The 19,313-nt window shown below is 36.3% G+C and overlaps 5 protein-coding genes, 1 long non-coding RNA gene and 1 other non-coding gene across 8 annotated transcripts in view; 5 read left to right on the top strand and 2 right to left on the bottom strand.

The window, feature by feature from the left end:
• The window catches only part of LOC103874503, a 524,448-nt gene that overhangs the window by 489,833 nt on the left and 15,302 nt on the right, over nt 1-19,313 (top strand). The gene's annotated exons all lie outside the window — the stretch shown is intronic.
• On the top strand, nt 2,567-6,013 carry LOC103874426 (small RNA degrading nuclease 5). Its single transcript, XM_009152853.3, has 14 exons — nt 2,567-2,932; nt 3,013-3,063; nt 3,149-3,214; nt 3,375-3,508; nt 3,604-3,713; nt 3,798-3,917; nt 4,011-4,081; nt 4,233-4,292; nt 4,367-4,422; nt 4,513-4,573; nt 4,673-4,940; nt 5,009-5,190; nt 5,271-5,569; nt 5,677-6,013. Exons 1-14 carry the CDS (start codon nt 2,822-2,824, stop codon nt 5,795-5,797), a joined length of 1,710 nt encoding a protein of 569 aa, XP_009151101.1. The 5' UTR covers nt 2,567-2,821; the 3' UTR covers nt 5,798-6,013.
• LOC103874424 (protein tesmin/TSO1-like CXC 7) lies at nt 6,271-9,391 on the top strand. Its single transcript, XM_009152849.3, has 8 exons — nt 6,271-7,081; nt 7,194-7,283; nt 7,426-7,603; nt 7,889-8,227; nt 8,356-8,444; nt 8,540-8,634; nt 8,723-9,040; nt 9,128-9,391. The coding sequence occupies exons 1-8, from the start codon at nt 6,747-6,749 to the stop codon at nt 9,211-9,213; spliced, it is 1,530 nt and encodes a 509-aa protein (XP_009151097.1). The 5' UTR covers nt 6,271-6,746; the 3' UTR covers nt 9,214-9,391.
• Nucleotides 9,348-10,816, bottom strand: LOC103874425 (protein PEROXIN-4). Of its 2 annotated transcripts, XM_033273852.1 has the most exons (7): nt 10,618-10,709; nt 10,442-10,548; nt 10,309-10,367; nt 10,101-10,220; nt 9,886-10,014; nt 9,684-9,813; nt 9,348-9,586 (listed from the first exon to the last, which is right to left on the bottom strand). In XM_033273852.1, exons 3-7 carry the CDS (start codon nt 10,312-10,314, stop codon nt 9,498-9,500), a joined length of 474 nt encoding a protein of 157 aa, XP_033129743.1. In that variant the 5' UTR covers nt 10,315-10,367; nt 10,442-10,548; nt 10,618-10,709; the 3' UTR covers nt 9,348-9,497. The 2 variants fall into 2 exon arrangements, with proteins under 2 accessions (XP_033129743.1, XP_009151099.1); XM_009152851.3 differs by lacking the exon at nt 10,442-10,548 and having other exon boundaries at nt 10,618-10,816.
• LOC103874421 (eukaryotic translation initiation factor 3 subunit L) lies at nt 10,839-13,436 on the top strand. Its single transcript, XM_009152847.3, has 7 exons — nt 10,839-11,316; nt 11,622-11,780; nt 11,848-12,519; nt 12,594-12,742; nt 12,816-12,909; nt 13,007-13,078; nt 13,159-13,436. Exons 1-7 carry the CDS (start codon nt 10,936-10,938, stop codon nt 13,201-13,203), a joined length of 1,572 nt encoding a protein of 523 aa, XP_009151095.1. The 5' UTR covers nt 10,839-10,935; the 3' UTR covers nt 13,204-13,436.
• TRNAF-GAA lies at nt 14,149-14,221 on the top strand. Its single transcript has one exon. It is a non-coding gene; the product is annotated as a tRNA-Phe (tRNA).
• On the bottom strand, nt 17,939-19,082 carry LOC103874422. The gene is made up of 3 exons (XR_004448700.1): nt 18,855-19,082; nt 18,418-18,667; nt 17,939-18,182 (listed from the first exon to the last, which is right to left on the bottom strand). It is a non-coding gene; the product is annotated as an uncharacterized LOC103874422 (long non-coding RNA).

Raw genomic sequence — 19,313 nt, 5'->3', positions numbered from 1 at the left:
TTTCATATATATATTTTTCTATAACAAACATTTATTTAGAAACTGTGTTCTGTCTGATGCGACAGGTGGAAGCATACGAGACCAATAAAAAATCAACACGTGACGATAATGCGCGGTTCTTATTACAACCAAACCGAACCAAACAGTGTAAGGGTTGGCTGTGTCCTAAAGAGAAAAACCCTAGGCGCGTGTAGCTCAGGCAGCTCGTTTGATATAGAGTTCGCCTTGTAAAGCGGATCCGAGAGGCTTCTAGGCACATAGGTGGAAAGACATTGGAACGTGTGTTGCACGAGGAGCGAGAGAAAGTTGGGGGGAGGCTTGATAAAAATAAAATAAAATAAAATAAACCCTAAGAGACACTATCTAAATAATGGCGCCCTAGAAAAAGCCCTTTCGATCGGTAAATTAAAGAGAAATGTATACAACCCTAATACAATTGTTTTTCATCTTTTAAGAGAGATGATTCACATGAGTTAGTTTTTGTTTATCATTTCTTTTCTTCTCTTTTTCAGTAAGTGTATTTATATCAGTGTGGTGGAATCATCACATGATACCCCACTCGTTGGGATACCCTATGATACGCTGAATTTTAAAACACTTTTTATAAACATTTTTTCTCTACTTTCACGTCTTCCATATATATAAACCAACTTATTGATATTAGCTCTGCTTCCTACTATTATATTTGTATAATTATATAGTATAATTTTGATATTTCTTAGTGTCATTGTCAATTTAAAATATACATATATATATATATATATATATTTGTTTTTGACAAAGGATTCAAATTCTTTACATGTAGCAGTATTCTGGAGGAAAATATAACCCATTTTCCCATCCCTCCCTATCTTCTGTATTCTATTTGTCTTTTTGCCCACATAAGATCACTTTTGTTTGTTTGATGCAAATCAATATGGGTTTGAAAGTTTGTGACACAGCGATGTATTGATCCATTTCACACAAATTTCGAAACCTGGATTTGAAATTTGATTTCATCATTTTTCCTATATTCAAAACTCACCACAATACAAGTCGTAAGAAAAAAAAAAAGAGATTTATATTCATGACTCATAATTTCACGAGTCATGACCCTATCTTCGACCAATCGATCTTTTCATTTAATACACACCTTTTTAAGAACCCAGAATTTCTACCGATATGTGTAAAATTCATGCTCTGTTTCATCTAAATGCATACGTGCATATTATGAAGTTATATATATATATATATATATATATATATATACTGTATATATGGAGATAGGGGGTCTTGACTCTCGAGAGATACTGTGAGGTTTAGGAGAACGGCCACCACCAATGGCATCATTAAAGACTTGCATGTGACATCTCTTCCTTTAAGTCTAATTTGATTTTTGGTTCTTCCGCACACCACACACACACATATACTATATAAAATATTTGATATATATCCTCTTGCATGCATGATCGTATACGTGCTCAACGCACCACCAAGCAGACCTATACTATATATAGTCCGTTTGTGTGGTTGTGTATTAAAAAGGATTTGTCATTAGTATAGGAGTGTTGACAATATACAGCGCATTTAGATCGTCGTAGATGATGATAGAATCGTTCTTCTCAGCCATTTGAAATTTGAATGCAAGTTTGTAACTGTCTTAGATCACTAAATTTGGAGGAAGAGTTTTTACTAGTGAAAACTAGGGCCAGACATCTATCTCTGTGTGGAAAAGTTAGAGCAATCTAAGATTTGTTATATATAAAGGTCATGTTAGTATATATGCTGATTAAGTTATGATTGCATCTGCTCCGCCTACGAAGAATGGGATCACCACTTTGCGTTGAAATATTAGAAACTCGATCTGGAACTCTGTTCAGCTGTCTTAGCTCATACTACCGTGTACTTCATCTAGAAAGGTAGGAACAAAGCCATAAATTAAGGACAGACTACAAGTAGTTATCTTGTCAGGAGGATATCAATATATACAAACATTTACCATATTTGAGTTAATGTGCTTAAGCGCCTGCAAGACAACTCTTTTCCTTTTCAGCAACTCAAATTTATATAATACTCACTAAAATTTGTGTTAGTGCGCTCAAGACCCTCCAAGGATCCAAATTCGCGTCATCATCATCGGAGTGTTTGTAATGACAATCTACGCTTCAAACAACTACTTAGTTCACCTTAATACTGATCTGTTCCACTTTATTTGATGACGAGGATGCTTCCAAATTTTGATGAGTTAGCATACACACATTTACTATTTAGGTATAGATTGACTTCTATATATTTAACTTCAATAATTAATAGCACCTTTTAAACTTTTGTACATGTCTTTACTATAAATCAAATATTAACACTATAACAATATTGTTATTTTATATATTTTTTATTAATTTATATATTTTACTATTTATAATATTATTTTAAATTTACATGGATTTTTTATATATTTTAATATGCAATATTCACAAAGAGAGAGTTTTTACTATTTGATTGTGTTTGTTGATAAATAACATATATTATGCGAAATTTGAATTTATACGATGATAAATTAATTTACTAAACAAAACCACAAAATTATATATCTGTCCAGGTCAGATATTTAGAAAAGAACGACATAATTTGTCCAAAAAAAAAAAGAAAAAGAAAAGAACGACATAATTAAAAACATATTTAAAAAAAAGATTAATTTTTTGGACGAATAAGGTTAAAAACGGATCCTTCAATTTGCGCGGCGGCGAATAAAAAGGGCGACCACGGTGCTAAGCGACTGCGGAAGTGGTTTGTGTCAATCGCCCTCAGCTGATTTTTCACTAACCTTTTCTCCGTCTCAGTAATGACGTCCTCGAAGCGAAAGCGCGACGCCGGAACCGCCGTGGAAGATAGTGCTGACGGTAGCGACAAGAGCAGTACTGGGAACAGTTTCTTCGATATATATGGACCTGAAGTAAACACCTTTTTCCATGATTCGATTGATTGGTTTCTCTTGTGCATCTGATTTAGATTCTTCTTCTTCTTCTTGGGCAGGCCAAACCAGAACTCGTTTTCAAGGGTCCCGAAACAACATTGAACTTACAAGTAGGAGGTTTCATATGTCAATACAACTATTTTAGTTTTAATTATTTATAATAATGTAATAATTTCGATTTGGGGTTTTGAGCAGGATGTTCAAGGACTTGTGACATGGGTTCTTTCAGAAGGCTACATGCCCAATTGGGTTTTCATCAAGGTATGAACTAACAACAATAAAAGTTGAAACTTGTTGGGTATGTGTTGTTAGTTGAGCTTGGAGATACCTTTTTTCTTACATGTGTAATATGTTGTCTTTAAAGGTGTTTTGGATATCTATAAGTTCTGAAGTTTAGATGGTATTATATGCTTTTTTGCAGAACAAGCCTCTAATTCCAAAGGTTGTCATGCTCTACCTTCCTGGATTGGATGCAGCTTTATACTTATCACAGTCTAAGGCACTTGCTAATTTGAAATCATGTTGTGGCAATCCTATTCCGCTTTTAGCTTTGAGGTTTGTGCTTCTCATTTCTTGTAGCTTATTGAATACAATTGTTTTTTGGTTAGTTGTTGGTGAAATATCTTTTGGTTTTCTTCTCATTGTGTTAGCTGTGTAGTTGATGAGATGAAGACGATCGATACCCTCCTTACTTGCAAGGGTAAAAAGAAGAAAAATGCTACTCATTCAGTGGAACCACCTCTCCTAGTATCTAAGCCAGGTAGTAGAAAATATATAGAGTTTCAGTTTTAACAATCCTTATCCTAACATAAGGCCCTGACAAGATGACATCTTTCGGTTGTAGAAGCATGCAGTCTGGTGGGTAAATCGTTCACTGAGGTGACGAAAGATATACCATTCCCTGTTACATACTATACTCTAAGTCGAAAGGAAATGGAACAAAACGGATACAATTTTAAGACAGGTACGAGCTCAAGCTATTTAAAATCAACAGCTTAATCATGTTTAAGCTGCTATTTCACATTTGTTTGATTATTGTTTCTTTTTCGTCATGCAGAGTTTATTTCTACACTTCCTGCACCATCAGGATCATGTCCCCAGGAAATTTTGGCTCTTGATTGCGAGATGGTAAACAATTATCTCCTCTAGCCTTTGATATAAGGATGATGCTTTGTGATATAATCACTTGAGAATATATAGTTTTTTTCAAAACAGATAAACAGTTTTTAATCATCTTGTAAACAAATATATGATTTGTTTTCATTTTCTTTCACCATAGTGTACTACAAAGGATGGTTCGGAGTTGACAAGAGTGACGCTAGTGGATATCCAAGGACAGGTATCATCTTCCTTACCTCTTTAAGTTTGTTAAATTTATCCTTTATTGTTACTAAGTTGCCAATGATAGTGCAGGTTCTATTAGATAAATTAGTCAAGCCAACAAATCATATCACGGATTACCTTACAATGTAAGCCATGCTGATAAACTTGGTTTGATTTCATCATACACGTCTTAGAAGGCATGCCTAAAGAAGACGGTATTGGTATCCTGTTTACAGGTATAGTGGAATAACAGCTGAGATGATGGAGGGAGTAACAACAACTATTAAAGACATTCAGGTTTTCACAAGATCTTTTTAACATACGGTTTAGAAAGTTTTGGTTGAAGAGTTGTTATCGGTTTAGTATAAATAATAGCTGTTTGCTGCTATTGTTCAGGAAGAGTTCTTAAAGCTGGTTTTCGAAGAGACAGTATTAGTCGGACACTCATTGGAAAATGACTTATATTCTCTGAAAATCTCTCATAACCTGGTGATTGACACTTCAGTGCTATACAAGCATCCACGGTCTGGGTCTCATAAAACAAAACTCCGAGTTTTAGCGAAAAAGTTTCTTGCTAGAGAGATACAGATGTCTGAATCTGGACATGACAGCGTCGAGGATGCAAAGGCGGCCATGGATTTGGCACTAATGAAGATAAAATATGGTAAGAGATTCATATTCTTAACCCCACTGATCAAATCTTAGTGATTTTCTTTTTGTGGCTTCCTCTAGGACCTGACTTTGGTTCACCGCCGGAGATGATGAGAAAGAAGCTCCTCGACATTTTAAACGAGAGCGGGAAAACCACTTGTATTGTAGACAGTATCAACATTGTAAAGAGATATGCTTCTGAGTCATCAAGTTCAGTTCCAGTTTCTTCTGATGACGAAGCACTTTCAAAGGCCATAAAGGAGGTAAAAAAACTTGTGAATCCATCCATGCTTTTGAAGTTGTCTCCATCATCCTAAAAGTTAATAAATGTGTGTGTTTCTAGGTAAAGAAGAGGGGATCACAATTCGTTTGGACACAATTCTCAGAACTAAATACACATTTCCGGAACAGAGCAGATGATCCAGAGAAACTAAACACTAGACTAGCAGAGAAGATCTCGTTGCTGACATGTAGCGATGATGATTCAGGCCTCAAGAAACGCCGCAAAAGCAAGGTTTCACCTGAAACGAAGGAAATCTTAAAGAAGATGGATGAAAGAGTCAGTGCCCTTCACGCTGCATTACCAACAAATGCAATGTTTATAGTTTGTACCGGACATGGAGACACATCAGTTGTACACAGGTTTGTATCTCACTTTCTTCAAGAAACCGATACAGTACCACTATAAGATACATTGAGTTTGCGATCTGATTGAATTTCTTACTGTGTCTTGGTGGGTGGGCATGAAGAGTGCGGAAAATGCTTAAAGACGAGGGTGTTGCGTTTAGCCGTGAGAAAGTTGTGAAGGTTCTTGAAGAGCTTCAGGCACAAGCCGAAGTAGCGCTCTGTTTTGTAGGTATCAAGCAATAAGCATACACACAGCCGCCAAAATTTTCCTTTGTATACCTTATGAGCAGAGCACCCAATAGAAAAATTCGTTCGCTTCAGTTCAGTCATTTTAATTCTTAACATAATTGGTTTATTACTCTACAGGCATTTCTATTTATGGCCTTTCATAGAGCTATTTAAATGATTAAATGGTTATAGACTACAATGATCTCTCTTAGTTTTTCAGATTTTTACACATTTTAAAGGATAAATTTATAATACCAAAAAAACCTTCTTTAATACCATAATTTCAAAATAGTTCAACTTATTTTAATATTAATTAGTTTAATTAATATGAGTAAACAAAAAATAAACAAGCTTTGTATTGGAAATACAAAATTTTAATTTGCTAAACGAATAAAAATCTCAAAAAACTTATATCTTCTCAAAACAGCTAGAGCTATCTCATTACAAAAATCTTACATGAGTTGTAAAAAAGTAACAAATTTACAACATTAACATTATAACAAAAAAGTATCTCAAAATTTAAGACAAACATTCAATAGTTTTTAAATAAAAAATCAAATATTTTTAGTTATTAAATAACAATATTAAGATATTCATTTATTGTAATGTTATTATCTTTAGTTACCAATGTATTTTGGGAATCTATGTGTGAGATCTAGGATGATGCATAGAACGTGTATAAAACGGTCTCACAGTATCATATCAATCAGAGAGTCATCACCGTTAGCGCCAAATTGCGCTAGTATCCTCAAGAAAACCTAGATCGAACGATCCAAACCGTTGATAACCCCCTTATCATCTCAGCCGTTAGATCTGGTCATCAAATTTATTCAAAATATCCCTAAGAGAGTCGAGACGAAGAGCAAAGGATTTGATTTGAAAAAGAAAAACCAACTTCTTCTTCTTCCAGCTGAAGCCTTCAGCAAAAACCTCTCTGATCCTCCGTTTGAATTTTTCCCTCTTAATGGAGAAATCGGATCATGATCTGAGTTCTAACCAGAACCCTTTGGCGCGCCAATTGGATTTCTCCGTCCCGGCGGCGGCTGCGGAAACGAAGATGATCGATTCTTCTCAGGAAACTGAGAAGAAGCAGTCGCAATCTCTTCTTCTCGATTCGCAGTCGTATCTGGAAGATCAAAGAGATGAAGAATTGTCTGAGTCTTCTGAGCCTACCGAGGAGCAACATCGATTAGGGGTGAAGTCGCTTGAAGAGCCATCGGCGACGGAGGATGTGACGCCGCCGCCGCAGAAACCTCCGATTCATCGGTTTGGTCATCCATTGGAGAAGTGTCGAGTGAGGTACAATTACAGTTTACAAATCATTGATTTATAGTTTTCAAATTTTTTGATTCGAAATTTTTGATTTGATTGTGCGTTAGAGTTAGTTAAGGTTTTTTGATTGTTTATGCAGCAAGCAAGAGCAGATGGAAGCTGAGTCCAAGGATGGGACTCCGAGTAAACAGAAGCATTGCAACTGTAAAGCTTCTAGATGCTTGAAGCTGTAAGTGTGCACTCTTTGTTTATTAAAAGCCTTTGTAATTCGCGGTCAATGTGATGATATGATGATGATGAAAGAGACTTAATGACTGACCATTGCTTTTTTTTTTTTGAATTTTGAAGGTTTGATGTTATTATGTGTACAGGTATTGTGAATGCTTTGCGTCGGGATCGTATTGCAATGGTTGCAACTGCGTGAATTGTCTTAACAATTTGGAGAATGAGTCCGCAAGACAAGAAGCCATCACCGGGACTTTAGAGCGCAATCCTGATGCCTTCAAGCCTAAGATTGCTGGTAGTCCTCATGGAATCAATGATCTGCAGGTGTGTGATCTTGTTACTTGAAAAATAATTTTTGGTCTTAAAAAAGTTTTTAACTTTATACTTTGACTAGAATTAGTTAGGAATATGGACACTAAAACAAGCAGTTGATTATGCATATGAAAGGAATCAAATGCTAGGGATTGAATTAATGCTTTTGTGTGTTCTGTCTCTGAAAAGTTGTTTCCCAGTTACAAATGTTAAACACAGTAAAAAAGTGTCAAGAGACGATTTTTTTTTGTATATTTATTTGCTGATAGTTTTTGTATATCTCAAAACAACTTGTAGGAGGATGTGCGGCAACTCCTGATTCTTGGAAAGCACAGCAAAGGATGTCACTGCAAGAAATCAGGATGCCTCAAGAAGTACTGCGAGTGTTACCAGGCCAATGTCTTATGTTCAGAGAATTGTAGATGTCAGGATTGCAAGAACTTTGAAGGAAGCGAAGAACGAAGTGCCCTTCTTCATGGATCGCATCATGTCTCAGAAACCTACATACAACAGACGACCAATGCGGCTCTCAGCCGCGCCGTCTCCACGTCTGGTTTTCTGAACACTCCTGAATCAAGGAAGAGAAAGAGCAAGGACGCTTCATCTGCGGTTCCGCACCTTGTCCAAAATCAGGCGGTCAAATTTCTGAACTATATGATCCTTTGTGTTAAATGTGATGGTTACATTTTTATCTCATGCTCTTTTTTTTTAGCACTTCTTGCATTGAAATCATATTTCTTTGTGTGTTTTTCTGTTCCATCTAGGTAAATCAGGTTATAGGGAATGGTGACACTTCTCTGTTTTCAATCCCCAACAACAAAGCAGTGTGTGGATCTCCGACATGTACTTACAGGTTGGCGATATCAACTCCTTCCTTTTGCATGATATGCACATTCAAAACTAGCGTGATACCATCTTAAGGATTTATCTGACTGTTTACTTCTATAGGTCGTCTCTGTCAAATACTATCCAGCCGCGTCATGTCAAAGACCTATGTACGCTTTTGGTTGCAACATCGTTAGATGTAGCAAATAAATATTCAGGTACATATCTCATGCTGTTAGACATAGAGGAGAGTATATTCCTCATATAAGAAGATATATGTTAAGAGAATTTCTGATATGGAAACAGACAAAAGGAGGAAACATGAGAAAGACCCTTCACTTGATCCAGCCCAGAGAGATGCTAATGAGATTAATGACTCTCCAGATTGTGTCCTTGATTTAACTAGAATGGACGAGAAGCCTATGTCTCCAGCAACACGTGCATTGATGTGTGATGATGAACATGTGATCACATCAGAGAAAGAGGCATCTGCCCGAGTGAAAACAAGCGAAGAGAAAGAAGACGCAGACACAAGCTCGGAGATTTACTTAGAGAAAGAAAGACAGATCTTGTCGAGCTTCAGGGACTTTCTCATTCAGCTCTCAAACCGTGGGAGCATAAAAGGTAAGCTGATTATCGCATGAGAGACCTTATACTTGTTAAACCAATTCGAGCTAGAAGATGTGCTAATTTGTGACATTGATTAAGCAGGAGCAAATACCAAAACCAGCACAAATCCAAGTAGAAAGGAACCACAAGATGAAGAGCAAAGTCATCGAGACTCAAGTTTGGGGTAATGCTTTAGGGAACTCCATTCTCTATTTAACATAGATCATGTCACATATACATGAAGATAAGATTAGATTAAGTCTTTTTAACAGTTACATTAGTGCTAATGCACTAAAATTTCATTCATACATTGGTTCGAAGATTTTGAGTAACTTGTGTCTAGTTGAATAAAATTGTTACCTTACATATGAATTGTTAATAATGTATTCATTTTCCCAAATCATTTCTCATTACATATTCAAAGAAAACGAGTTATAACCCGATGACATAAGAAAAGGAAAGCAAGAGAGGATCATCCTTTCTTAGGCATAGCGGCGAGGCGTGTGTACATGCGTGCCATTGAATTGAACCCTCTCACATCTCCAGATCTTAGAAGGTTACCTTCATAATCAGCAAAACCCCAAACAAAAGAAGATCAAACCAGATTCTTCGTCATACGCAATAGCATAATAGTATAAACACTGAATAGATCTTGTACCTGAGTCGCAGTTGAGAGGACTGTCTGCCTCAGGATGAGCCATCAGTGCTATGATCGCTCTACACACAGACTGAAGCGTCCACGCAGGGCTCCACGCGTTCTTCAATATGTCGAGACATATTTCTCCAGTCTACAGAACACCAAAAATGGACATTAATAAACAATCTTTCGCTTCTTCATTCACATCAATGTTTTCATTTACCTTGAAATGCACATTGGGATGGAATATTTTGGTCAAGAAGCGCACTTGAGGAGGCTGCAGAGGATACGGTTCGGGAACAGCGAATGCAAGCTGAAACACTCCGCCTTCATAAGGAGTCTCCGACGGTCCCTAAAAAGATACAAAGACCAGTTAAAAGGCAAAACAAAAGTTTCCATCTTTTAAACCTAAAAAAAGGAAAGCTTCTACGACAGAACCTTGATAAGTGCAGTCCATTTGAAAATGTTGGTATCATCACACACCAATTGGATATCAGGATCAGCTACTTTCTCTCGCTGAACCTCCTTGTATTCCTTGAACAGTCTCGCTCGTGATTGCTAATACATTAAACCCGTTTCAGAAACTACTATCTACTACACAACACGACACAGATTTGTAATAGAGATAAGGGTAAAAAGGCGAAACCTGCATGTCTGAATGATGCTATAGAGACTCAATTTACCCAAAGAAGACGATCACCCCAACTGCAAAATGAAACTTAATTCTTCAACAAGATGATATTTTTAGCAAAAACCCAACACAGAACCCACGAAATTACGTTCACAGGGATCGATTAGAAGCAGATCCGTATAACCAAAGGTAAAGTATCAATCTATCTACTTTGAGATCGGCACAAATCATCAGCAAATGGAGAAACTTTAGTGCCTGGAAACGAATTCACATCATATAAAGGATGAGAATTCCGAAATCAAAGAGAATCAATGAAGCTTTTACCTTCAAGAGAGAGAGAGAGAAGGAGGACGAAAGAACAAACGGCGATGAGATGAGAACTTTCACGGCGTGAAACCTTCTATAGTTAGAAAAGAATAAACCGGTCTATTCTATTTATTTAATTCCGGTTTAAATAAAACTAATCAATTTCAATTAAACCAAACCAAAATTAGACCAGACTAAACCGGTTATCGAGCTTAAGTAAGCCCTAGCTTTTAACCTTCTCGTCTCCTTCTCCTCCTCTTACCGTCTCTCTTCTCATTATCCTTCAGCTCATCAGCAACGAGAGAAGAAGAAGGTTAGATTAGATTCTCCACAAACATGACGACCACCTACGACTTCGAAGACACTCCGTCAAACTACGACGACGTCCAGCGTCAGGGCGGCCAGGACGCCGTCTACGACCCGAACTTCGTGCCGGACTCCGTCAAGTCCTTCGTGGTTCACATGTACAGACACATCAGGGAGAAGAACGTCTACGAGATCCACCAGATGTGCGAGACCTCGTTCCAGACCTTGTCTGAGCGGCTCTTCAAGGACACCCCTTGGCCTTCCGTCGAAGCGATCGCTCCTTATGTCGACAACGATCACGTCTTCTGTCTTTTGTACCGTGAGATGTGGTTCCGTCACTTGTACGCGAGGCTGTCGCCGACTCTGAAGCAGAGGATTGATTCCTATGATAACTACTGCAGCCTCTTTCCGGTGTTTGCTTCTATTGGATTTGATTTGGATTTGGATTGGTCTCAATAGAACTAGGTTAGGCCTGTGGTTAGCCTCACAGGTTTAATAAAACGTGTATGTATATATAGAGAGATTTTTGTTACTGTTAACTACGTTGCGGTTCTATCTGTTATAGATACATAGGAATATGCATAGATTTTTGTTAATATTAACTGCGGTACGGTACGGTGCGGATTTAAACATTTGGAGCCTAAGATTCTCTATGATGTATGCTTTTATGGAGATTGTTGTTGATGTTCGAAGTTTTATCATATTTGAATGTGTAGGTGGTGTTGCACGGTGTAGTGAACATGCAGCTACCAAACCAGTGGCTGTGGGACATGGTGGATGAGTTTGTCTACCAGTTCCAAAGCTTCTGTCAGTACAGAGCCAAGATGAAGAACAAGACAGAGCAGGAGATTGCATTGCTCAAACAGAACGACAAGGTATTAATTTTCTTTTCTATTTCTCATAAAGGTTAGCTTTCATCTGACTAACAACACTGTCTCTCAGGCGTGGAATGTGTACGGCGTGCTCAACTTCTTGCAAGCCCTTGTGGAGAAGTCCACCATCATCCAGATTCTTGAGCAAGAGAAGGAAGGGCTCGAGCAGTTCACTGCAACTGATGGGTACGATTACAGCGGTGGAAGCAACGTGCTGAAGGTCCTTGGTTACTTCAGCATGGTCGGTCTTTTGCGCGTTCATTGCCTCCTCGGTGATTACCATACCGGTCTCAAGTGGTTGCAGCCCATCGACATCACTCAGCAAGGTGTTTACACCAGCGTCATTGGTTGCCATATCGCGACTATCTATCACTATGGATTCGCCAACCTCATGTTGAGAAGGTACGTGGATGCGGTCCGCGAGTTCAACAAGATCCTCCTCTACATCTACAAGACGAAGCAGTACCATCAAAAGTCGCCTCAGTACGAGCAGTTGCTGAAGAAGAACGAGCAGATGTACGCTTTGCTCGCGGTTTGCCTCTCCCTCTGCCCTCAGACGAAGCTCGTCGACGAGTCTGTCAACTCTCAGCTGCGGGAGAAGTACGGTGAGAAGATGATGAGGATGCAGAGGTGCGACGATGAGGCGTTTGGCATCTACGACGAGCTCTTCTCTTACGCGTGCCCCAAGTTCATCACCCCTTCTGCACCGAGTTTCGAGGAGCCTCTTGTCAATTACAATCAGGTAATAACTGAACTTTTAAATAATTATGGAGAAGACTTGTGTGTATTAACAGTCTGTGTGGCATCATCTCTCAGGATGCGTACAGGCTTCAGTTGAAGATGTTTCTTTATGAGGTGAAGCAGCAGCAGCTATTATCAGGAGTGAGGACGTTCCTTAAAGTTTACTCCGCCATTTCTATTGATAAGCTGTCAAACTACATGGAAGTTGATGAACCAACTCTAAGGTGAGTAAACATGTGCAGATTGGCTTTAACTAAGATTGTTTAGTCATTAACATGTACTAATTTGAACACACAGGACCATATTGTTAACATACAAGCACAAGACTCATTCAGTTGGTTCTGATGGGAAGGTCATCTCCAATGCAGACATTGATTTCTACATCAACAATGTATGCTTTTCCTTCTTTTTTTTCTAAATCTTATTTTCATCGGTGCTTTTAGATTTAGAAGTAACTTTAAAGGTGGTGTAAAAAAATCAAAATGCAGGACATGATCTACGTTGTGGAATCAAAACCTGCAAAGCGTTATGGTGATTTCTTCTTGCGGCAGATTGCAAAGGTATACAAACTTAATCTAAGATGTGTGCAGCTGAAGACATGATAAGAATCCAACTGTTTTTTTTTGTTCTCATTTTGCAGCTTGAAGGTGTGATAAACGACATGGACCGCATCAAGCTGGAATGAGGAATTGTCTGTGTTACTTTCAGCTCTCTTTATCTAGTTAAACGGTGTTTTTTTGGTGTTATCGTCTTATCTTTTTATGAAATACTGTCATTTTTTCATTGTGGCATTGTAAGAATATCCCAAAGGATAAAAACATCTTTTGCCTACTAGTTTTTGGACCTCCTTTGGAATCAACTTCACAAGCAAATCTTCTTTGTTACAACACATTCCTATTATTTACGAGTTTTCCTTTCTTGCTGCTTCTAATTATATATCAGGAACATATGTTTAAGTAAGAGTTGTGTCTCAGCAAAGATTGAGAGCTCCAAGTTAGAAAAATGAAAGCATGAGAGTACTTGTATTCTGATATAAATAAGACATGGGATATATTCAATATGTGATAATGAAGGACGCTCATCCACTCTGAAAAAGCATAACTTTTGTTATCAAGGACGCTCATCCAGCCTCCGATTGAACCTACTCTTTGGAGGTTATGTACGAGATTTTAATGTCAGGACTATTCAGGGAGAGCAGAAAGAGAGGCTATTTGTTATGAAAGTAAGACACTGGACGAGGGAGAAGTGAACTCCACAACAACAGAGAATCAACTAAGACATCGGTTAGTTCAAATGTACACGGACCATGCAGCACCTTTTAAGTACCTTTATGATAAAACAAGATGTGAAGTCAAATCATAGTAAGACGGATGTTTTATCGTTTGGGATATTCTACAGAGCCAACATTGAATATTCAATACAATCACACATATTAGTTTGCCAATCATATTGCTATGAAATGAATTCACATGACCAAGACGATCTACTCTTGAATATACCTCTCCTTGCTACTAATATTTCTTGTATTGCTCTGTTCTGCTTCACATAAGATTGCAGTTCTGAGTTTTAAAATAGTAGTGCACCTGAAGCTTTTTATCTATGTTCAGTACATTAGTATAAATACCGTCAAGCGGGGATAGCTCAGTTGGGAGAGCGTCAGACTGAAGATCTGAAGGTCGCGTGTTCGATCCATGCTCACCGCATTATATTTTTCATTTTGAAAGATCAATAGACATGTAAGTTTACCGTACCAGTCTACAATGAAACCACTTGAGTCTTTCAAAAATAAAGTTTAACCCTCTAACTTTCAATCAAATCCTTTTTTTTTCCAAAAAGAAACCCATTTTTTTAAGGACTGATTTTTCTCAATACTTCATTCAATTAACGTATTAACACTTTAAAAAAAAGATAATTCATTCAATTAATTTTCACTGAAGGCTATGTTAGAAATATAACACCAATAAGTAAGGAATACCTACCTAATGAGATATATGAGTCAGTACATTCATTCTCAAGTGATATTGAGTTGTAAATTTATTAACATGATTTACATGGTATCAAATTCAAAATAATTCTGAATATTATATGTTATTGCATTGTATAATGAAAGTCAGTTATAAATAGGTTATAGAGCAAGAACCATCATACAGAATGGGGTTTAGTGGGGGTTATTAGTTATAGTCTTTTAGATATCCCACATCTCCTTATAAGTTGGGATCTAATACAACATGTATGAAATATAGGTCAACACATTTAATTATCAATTAATTCTATATATGTACAACCATGAACGTCAAATCTTCAGCATGTTGTTTCTTTTCAGAGTTTAAACATTAAAAAAATTTAGAGGAAGATGCAAAAACATGGTTGAGAACATGATTAGTGGTTATAACTCTTAGATTATTTAGTAGTTAAAACTCTTAGTTATTTAATCGGTGTTTTTTAGAACTATTATATTTGGATTATTTAGAAATAGACATTTGTATTCCTTTCTAGTTACTCATACCTAAGAGCATGATGAATGGAGGGTTCTTAGGATGAAGTTATTAGCGGATTATAAAAAATCAGTTTTTAGTTTTTTTAGTTAAAAGTTAAGAGACGATTTTTTATATTCCGAACCCTCCATTAATAATGCTAAGGACGGTCTCACTAGTTACTATCTGGCAAGAATAAGCCACCGACGATACGTCGCTCCAATGGTTTGCAAAATGTACGTGTAACCATCATCTCTATTATCATCTACAACTTAATTTAGTATATTATTAAACCATTGGCATCAGATTACACTATATATTTTCCATTTGACAAGACGATGCTATTGTTTAACGACGTGGTTATATATATAGCCGTACATGCAGACGTAGGACATTTGACACATCATCTTCTACTATGAACTATAAATATGCTAAGGGCTAGCTCCAATCATATTAGTCCAAGGTTTTTTGAACTTTAATACACTCCAATGTTGATCTGAGAATTTATGCTACGTGTCGTGATACGCCCATGTAAATTCCTGAATCTTGATACTCACTACTAAGGTCAGTGACCATTTTTTTGTTTTTGCTCTTGTCACATGAATTCGTTAGCAATACTCGTAGTCATAATTATATAGCTTATTTCCTGCATATATATATAATGTTTTAGTTATTATATAGATATATACAAGAAGCTGGAATTCTTATTATTTTAAGAATAGTCAAAATCATTTCATTTAAACCTTTTATGTATAGAAAGGAGAAATTTGTTTTCATAGTAATATGATTTCTAGGAAAACATGATTTGCAGATAACTAGATATTGTAGACTTGTAGACGTAAACAAATTTGTTTACTTAATTATAAGGTTCTGAACTAAAATTCAACTAACTTTGAAAGGTAAATAAGGTAAATATAGCTGAATAATCTATACTCCAAGTTTTTAGTGGGTTGATATCATAACACTATCTCGACTATTAGCGAATACGAATATTTTTTTATATAAAACAATCAAACTCAGAAAGGATTGAAATTACATTTTCTATTCACATACTTATCAAAAGAATAATAATAATAATTACATTTTCTAAGTTTTTTTTTCCACTGGATCACAATGACTTAGTTTTTTAAATAGTTAATGTAGTTGTATATGTGTTTCTTTAGATTTTCAATGACCAATATATAACATCGTTAAATGTTGTTTTCCCTTGTTTGTTTAAGTTTAAGTTTGTTTTGTTCTCCTAAAAAGGCATGTCTTTATCGAATAGATTCAGCATTATGTGTTTGCATTATACCTGATGGAACATAAAGCCTAAAGAAGATTGTCTTTGCCCATTATGTTTATAATACTTTGCAAAAGTAATCCCTCTTAGTTTTAAATATGCAGAAATGGTTCCTTTTTATTATTCATTGATAAAACCATCTCTTAAATATATTTTTTCTATACATACTACAGATTACAGAAGGATAATAAATCAAGAGAAATTATCTACAATCATTTTAAAGTAGCAAAAAATAAATATAAAAGACAAAAAATTATTGGAGAGTTGGATAACTTTAATATGAAATATTTTTATCACGATTTATGTACAATATAAAATAATTTACGTAAAATATGTAAATAATAGATATGTATAATACATGGAGACATGGAATACAAATGCTTATAAAATTATACAATTATTTTGCTTACTAATATCCAAGAATGACTTTCGTATGAGGGATAAATTATTATAAAAATTATACATTTATTTTGCTGACTAATATCCAAGAATGACTTTCGTAAGATTTTCTTAGAAATAACCTTTAAAAAAAAGATTTTCTTCGGAACTTTACAAAGCAACACTTTTTTTTTGAACACAACTTCATTTATAAACTTAATCGGTTATATGAGAAAAACGCATCAGCGGACATATCCGATGTGCAAGCCTAGTGACTACAACAACAAAACAGCTAAAGCAATAGAAGAGATGGTACAGGCTTTAACAAGCTTGATAAAGCATTAGAAAGGTTTTCGAAGGAGCCACTTGCGGACAGAATCCCAAAGGATTACCACCGCACTTCAAAAGTTTCTAACTTGAGGATCGTCACCTTAATTTGTGATTTTAATAGATTAGGGAATTAGGTACGTGTCTTTAATAGATCCGAGTTTAATCTTTTATTTTTCAAAAAAAACTTGTGATTTTGACAGAGACTTCAAAACCTTGGTTCTCACTACACGGTTAGGACCGTGGTTAAAATTAAATTCACCAGAATTGGATCCGGACAGAGTGAACCTCTCATGGAGGAGACAAACAATTGACCAATTTTCTCCTCAACGAAGGAGGAGCGTGGAAGTGGTCTCTCCTGGCCCCAAGGTGGGGTTTGATAAGTCTTTACCACTGCACCGGCAAACAAATGGAGAAGCTTGACGAGATTTGACTGTAAGGTAAAAGCTGAGGTCTTCCACAGCCTTCCACTACCAATATTACCGTATTGGCGGCAGAGAGCTATGGCGAAAGCACAGCTGAACATCAGAACCTGTACTACTTGAGATGAGGGAGCACAAGCCGGGATTATTAGAACTGAAAGATTTTCGTGGTGCAAATAGACATAATTCGGGAACTTCACACAAGGTTCTATTTGCATAGGATGATGAATGAACGAGCGTTAGGAGTAGGAATAGAGTACAATAAAAACAATAATTTTGGCTGGAAAATAAAAACAATTCAGGCTAGATCCACGTATGACATACTTGGCCATTATTTGGATTTTTTTACTATGATGATTTGGATTTAATTTACTCGGAACAAAAGTTGGTAAGAATTAGAATTATAAGAGCATGATTAACCCACATACCCTCTTAGAGGTGCTTAATGAATATTTTAGTATTTAAATGTAATTAAGATCTTTAGTTAAGAGACACCTTGATTTTTAGCTCCAATGCTAGTTTCTTATTTAGGGATTATTAAAAAAAATTTGGCAATAGAGAATTTTCAAGCAACCAAAATTCAAGACAATCTTATGGTCATATAGCAGGAAAATAAATCTGTTCAGAGCTGAGTTTTGTTCATATTCTATGATGCAATGAAAAACATTCTAGATGAAAATTTTGGCAATAGAAAATTTGCTTTTACCTTGCATCTCTGAGCGACATCTTGAGCAGCAAGCATAGCAGCATAAGGTGAGGACTCATCTCTGTCGGCTTTCACCTTTATACCACAATATAAAACTCAATCAAGAACAATTTAAAAGCCAATGGATATATTTCAATCAAGAACAATGCAATTCCCATAACCATAACAACGCCAATTTAAAGAGGAACTTAATAACATACACTAGTTCATTTAACCATGCTCTATCTAGCATCCAAATATGAAGTCACAGGAAAGCAATTTATATCAAAGAATACATTAAAGTTCTCGTGTGATGCAGATAGATGCTTACCAAAGACTTGCTCTCCATAACCATGCTCTATTATCTTCTTCATTCATCACACTACTCCAATCAAAGTAAGTGTCAACACCTCAACCGCAAACTCCCTGATTCCTTGAGCACCATTACGGTCAAGTTGCCTGATTGCAACAGCGTATGCACAAATAATTTAAACCCTTCACGTCAAGAGCTAACTGATCCTCCTCCTTACCAACAACACCTTCCTCGTTTACATCTCGATATGGACTAACCTTTGTGGAATCTACAACAGATGGAAAGAGTATGACTTTAAACCAAATCAAATTAAAGATTCGGATACTTAATGCAGCAGACAAGAAAAAAAAATCAAAACTTTGACATGTTGTCTCCTCTAAGAGAACACAAAACGTAAAACCCAGAATCAGTTATACGGAAAATAGAACAACATGCAATCGAATCACACTCTGTACCTGAACAGAGTTGAGTCTGATCGCTTGTATCTACAGAGAAGAGAGCTATTTCGCTTTGTTGCTATGATCTTCGTCTTACTCCTCTACTTCCTCGTCGGAAAGTCAGAAACTTTAGACGGCAAATCCAACACGGAAGATTGAGAGAAGCAGGTTTCGTCAAGAGAGAGAGAAAGATGTATCCAAAATGGAACACGTGTCCCAGAAGCGCCGGCTCCTCTAACTCCTGCTTAAGCGTCGCTTCTTCACATTAAACCTATTTTTCCTTTTTTTTTTAAATCCTAATTAAAATAAGCAACCCGGTTGATGATGGTCTAAAATACTAATTGTGTAAGAACCTGCTTTGTTTCGTAGATCTTTATTGGTGCATTTTCTGATTTGTATTCTCCTTTTTCAGTTTAAATGCATAAATTGTAAGATAATTAAAATTATAATAATATATATTTTCCATCCAAAGATTCC

This window comes from Brassica rapa, chromosome A06 (assembly GCF_000309985.2).
Source record: "Brassica rapa cultivar Chiifu-401-42 chromosome A06, CAAS_Brap_v3.01, whole genome shotgun sequence".
NCBI lineage: Eukaryota > Viridiplantae > Streptophyta > Magnoliopsida > Brassicales > Brassicaceae > Brassica > Brassica rapa.
The sequence above is the reverse complement of the archived record's forward strand: the minus strand, read 5'-3'. Positions and strand labels throughout refer to the sequence as shown.